Source organism: Atta colombica, unplaced genomic scaffold (genome assembly GCF_001594045.1).
Source record: "Atta colombica isolate Treedump-2 unplaced genomic scaffold, Acol1.0 scaffold126, whole genome shotgun sequence".
Lineage (NCBI taxonomy): Eukaryota > Metazoa > Arthropoda > Insecta > Hymenoptera > Formicidae > Atta > Atta colombica.
Window position 1 is genome coordinate 314138 of NW_017259213.1, and position 4952 is coordinate 319089.

General features: G+C 37.2%; 2 protein-coding genes across 6 annotated transcripts in view; one reads left to right on the forward strand and one right to left on the reverse strand.

Moving 5' to 3' along the window:
* Positions 1–757, forward strand: part of LOC108695067 (myeloid leukemia factor) — a 6667-nt gene extending 5910 nt beyond the window's left edge. For 3 of the 5 annotated variants that reach the window (XM_018204810.1, XM_018204811.1, XM_018204812.1), the window contains one exon: positions 227–757. In XM_018204810.1, the coding sequence (XP_018060299.1) occupies positions 227–371 (145 nt within the window). In that variant the 3' untranslated portion in view covers positions 372–757. The remainder of the gene's footprint in view (positions 1–226) is intronic. The other 2 variants (XM_018204813.1, XM_018204814.1) reach the window with 1 other exon arrangement.
* Positions 758–1753: 996 nt separating this feature from the next.
* Positions 1754–4256, reverse strand: LOC108694898. The gene is made up of 5 exons (XM_018204597.1): positions 4170–4256; positions 3379–3590; positions 3113–3302; positions 2243–2797; positions 1754–2147 (listed from the first exon to the last, which is right to left on the reverse strand). The coding sequence occupies exons 1-5, from the start codon at positions 4254–4256 to the stop codon at positions 1968–1970; spliced, it is 1224 nt and encodes a 407-aa protein (XP_018060086.1). The 3' UTR covers positions 1754–1967.
* Positions 4257–4952: the final 696 nt, after the last annotated feature.

Here is a 4952-nt window from a genome sequence, read left to right on the forward strand (position 1 = left end):
ACACGCTACAGTTTTCACGCTACAAATTTCACACTATTATAGAATAAGAGCATGATTCGCTTGCTTATATTTTTTTTGTTTTTTTTTTCTTGCATCTAAACGTTGCACAATTTTGCAATAATTTTATCATTATTGGAATCTTCATGCGCTTCAATTTCTTCAGACTTGTCTCTTCTTAATTATTATGTTATGTAAAACATAATAATGTTGATTTATATGCTTACAGCTTCAAGTCTTCAGAACCCGCAACGTCTTCAAAAACCGAAGCGTCATCGACGTCACCGTATACATCAGGATCTCGAAAACGCGAACATAAGCCAGATAGACAAGTTAGTAATAAGCGTCACGCTGCTCCTGCTAGTGACAACTAGAATATCTCCAATTATTATCCGTAAATGTACTTTACTGAACTTTACTCTATACCTAGTACGGAACCTCATATAACGAGGTTTACTTTAAACAATCTAGAAATATATTTTCTTTCATAACGTTGATGTTTCAAAAAAAGTTTGCAATTATTTTTTCTAAAAATTATCTTGTTCACTTACAAGAAGTATTATTATTGATATAGCTATGTAAACTAAGTGCTCAGCGAAGTTCAGAGTAACGTTCTTTCTTTTCTTTTGTATACGAATATTTATTTAAATAGATCAATAGAATCTCAGTTATGTGTTGAAAACACGAAGGAAATAAATAGATAAAAGAAGCATTTAAGATGTAGCTCAGATTTTACCATTAATTAAAGATGTCTACTAAAGTTTTCATATCTTATTTTCATATATACTCTATCTTTTAAAATATAATCGAAAATGTGTCACGTACATTGATAGGTAATGAATTTCTGTTAGTTTCATTATTGTACAATTAAATATATTAAAAAATATAAAGGGAATAATAAATTTGTTGTTTTAAATGTATTTTTTAGACCTTGCATGTTTCATTTTTCTCCTATCGATGAAAGATATCCATAACTTTAAAGGTTTTTTTTTTAAGGTGAGGTATTCTATCAATATATTACTTTTCCAGTCAAACAATTTATTCAAATAAAGTCAAATTTAGTGTATAATTGAAAGATACATATTACATTATTCTAAAGAAGAAACGACATGCAGCACAAACTCGCGCACGCGATAGAATAAAACAAGAATAGTTCCCTTGTACCAATATGATTTTAGTGCAGTCCTTTTTCTACATAAATAGTAATCTATTAACTGCATTAGTGCCAATATTGTTCAATGAAAATATTACCACACCGATCTATTACATTACCATAGAACCCAAAAGCTTACATGTTGAAAACTAAAATCTAAGATAGTATAATATTTAAAAACAAAATAATATTTAAAAACTTTTTAGTTACAACAATTTGATTTTTACTTCGCGTTGTATTCTACATAAAAAAAGCAAATATATAAAAAAAAATTGTCAGATTTAAAATTATACGTGTTTGTGTTGTAGATCATACTATTTGATCGTATCTGTTAATGTTTTCATTGAATTACATATGCAAAATAATATCGGAATTGTCGAAAACATTTTACAAGTCTTATTATAAAGCGACGCTTTGCTATAAAAGCTGAATCATGCATTTTAAGTGAATCATCTAGAATTGATGATCTTATATGCAAAATAAAATGAATTGACACAAAAATATGATTGTACTTTTGCGACAATTACTTAAATAAATTCAAATCATTTTTATATTAATCTTTAATCTTTATAATTTATCTCATTATTTCCATGAATAAAAAATCTACAACAAAAAATGAAGAGTTTGCAAGATTGCATGACTCGTCTTATATATATGCAAATGTAGCGTCGTAATAAAGCATGATTAAAACAAATAAAAGAACGAATAAGCTATGAGAAATAATAAAAAAGAAAGAACGTAAGAGGAAAGCGGGCAAAAGAAATAATAAAACGTGATGTTGTGTCGACGCTCCATTAATTGGAGTGACTTCTGTTTGTTAATTGTCCTCTGCTAAGGTGTTAATTCTTGCATTGATAGCCAACAACTGTGCCAAAAATGACGAATCATTCATGATAGTGGCTAAAGCAGAGAGGATATCTTGCAGGATATCTTGCGAAATATTGAGTTGTCGAGCACATTCCGCTATCATCTCCATTTCCTCGGTATCAGGACTTATCTGCAACAAATATTTTTATTGTAAATTTCAAGATATCCCCGAAGACATTTCTGAATTTAATCTCAAGATTAATCTCAAGAAATATATTTATATACCTTACGCGAACCGTGAAACTTATTGAATGCCATCTTGACTCGCTTCTTCCCGTTACCAGTCTGGTAGAAAATTGTGAAGGTCTGTGTATTGTTCATATCCAATATAACGGGGAAATATATGCCGGCGGTAACGTGACCTTTAGTATCTCTGGCAAGGAGACTTCTCTGGTTATAAACCAAATTTCTCCGTTCTGTAACGTCAATGGCAGTTAAATATGGCCTTGCCACATAAATGAGAGCTACTTGCACCCCTTCCAAGGCACCAGGTCGAGTTTTTATCTCATGCCACTCGACATAATCAGGATCATCGGCACATAAACAGTAGTTGTACTCTTTCTTACAAGTCGGTTCATCGGATTGTGTGAACCAGCCTGTATGAGGGTATAACTTATCGGCCATCACAGTGATAACGCGTGCTACATGGTAACCGGGATCGAGCAGCATGACGCCGCGACGTCCGCCAATCTCGATTTTCAGGCACACTAGTACATGCTCCTTTTCGCCGCTATCTGCCGCTGGTGGACCGCCAACATAGCCGGCGATATCACCAATCGTCTGTAAAAAAAAAAAACAATTTTTTTCTCATAAAGCAATTTAAACATATTAGATCTGGTCTTTTTAGTTAAACTTCTTACATGGTTCGTCTTCTCTTTTTTTTTTCTCTAATGTAAAAAACAGAAAAACAAGATGAATCATGCAAGAAGTTCAACTAAAAAAACAGATTACAGGTTTCAATAAATTTAAAAAAATATTCCAAATAATTGATTGACAAAAGAATTGTTTTTCCAACAGCTATTGAATATCATATTAAATAGTACAACTATATGTATATTATTGTATTAAAATAAGGACATGAAAAACACTTCTTACTTCTTCACAAGATACTAAATAGAGGCCACTTGCTATTCCTGGGAATCGCTTGTTCAATCCTGTTAATCGATGTAATAATTCAAATCCAAGACCGACGCAAGTATGGTGTTCGTGTGTTATCAGTGGCTGATATTTCCGGTAGAATCGATCCAGCACACTTTCTCCACTTGCAGTGTAGTCCTTGTAGAACCTGTACAATCGACATTGCGATTTATTATTTGCAAAATACGAGTATAATGATAAAATGAGAAACTGTATCCACATACCTGAGGAAATTGCCAATAGTGTCATAGCGATGCTCACGCAATAAGCGTTGCGTTTCAAGTTCAACGCTGCCTGCTAATTCCTCATACTGTTCGACCGTGGAGACGGTCAGGGCTGGTGACTCGTAATGGGCCCAGACCGGCAGGGGTAGCGGAACACCCCTGATCCAGGGCCCGCGTGCCTGCCCCTGTGGCTGGCACCATATCTCAGCCGTCTCGAGTCAACTCGGCCATTCGCTGCCCCAGCGGCCAACCGTTGGCACAAAGCCATGCTCGTCCCTGCAGCTGCTTATTGGCTCTACAGGGCTCTCTCCGTGTTTTATACTCTTCTCTCGCTCTGCATTCAAACATAACAAATCTTTTATTCCTTATAAAAAATAAAAGTAGAGATTAATTATTTCTTTGAACGGCCATGATACTCTAAAGAGTTATTTTTCGGCAACAAATTGCAATATATTATTTCAAATGAATTTTTTACTTCATAATCTCTATATGTATTCAAAGTGAAATGGAAAGATCTTTGTATCGGAGGAAAAAAAAATAGAAAAAGTAGGAAGCCCAACTTTAGAAAATTAAAAAAAAAAGATCTTTTTGGAGTTATATAATGATTATATAAGAATAAGCTTATATATTCGTTTAAGACAATACGATGGACCCTCTTCGGATACGATGGGCTCCAATTGCGACGCAACGCTACCGCGATGACGTTACTCCTCTCTCGCGGCTGCCGCGCGCGAGCAAACGATCTCAGGGACGTGTCCGCTATTACCGTAAGTCCACTGCTATTTGAGTACACGGATGAGCACGGTGCCGTAAGACAAGATCTGCGAGATGAGTCTGGAGAAGCGGATCGGATTTGTCATCAGCTCGGTATCCAACATGGCGGTGTTGTACGCTTGTTAGAGGACGCGCGTGGCGAATCAATACACGACCAAATAGATACGTAAGCGCGTGCCACGTGTCTACTCGTCACGACCTTCGCTGTGACACTTTGTCACCAGCTGGGAAATTCGCGGGATCCCGTTCGCGCTCCGCGAATCTCTCGAGCGGAAGCGAGAGAAAGAGAGCGAGGGAAAGGCGGACGCCCGTCACGTCCGCGGGATTTCCGCTACGGAAAACTCTTGATTCACGCGGAGAGAACGAAGCCTCCAGAAGCCTCTCGGAAGAGGGACAACAGTCGAGATCTATCGGTCGAGCCGTCGCCGAAGCGACGGAAACGCGAGGGGACATCGGAATTCAGGGGGAATTCTCCCTCTGTGATTGACCCTTTCAGCCTCGAGAGACTGAGTGGTCTGGAGGATAATATCGCCACGCTATTTACATTCGCTAACACTCCGTTCGCGCGCCGTTATCCGCGCGCGGCGAACACGAGCAGTCAGCGGATACGAGAGTCATCGATGACTCACGAGGGGGAGGCACAATGACTTCGAGGGAAAAGGGCGTGTGATGATAAACCACGCGAATGGTTTTGCGGGGGAAAGGAGGAAGTGTTTTTCTCTCTGTCGTAGAAAGAATCGTTCCCGCACAGTGAAACATCTTTAAAAAAAAAAAAAAAAAAAAAAAAAAAAAAAGAAAAA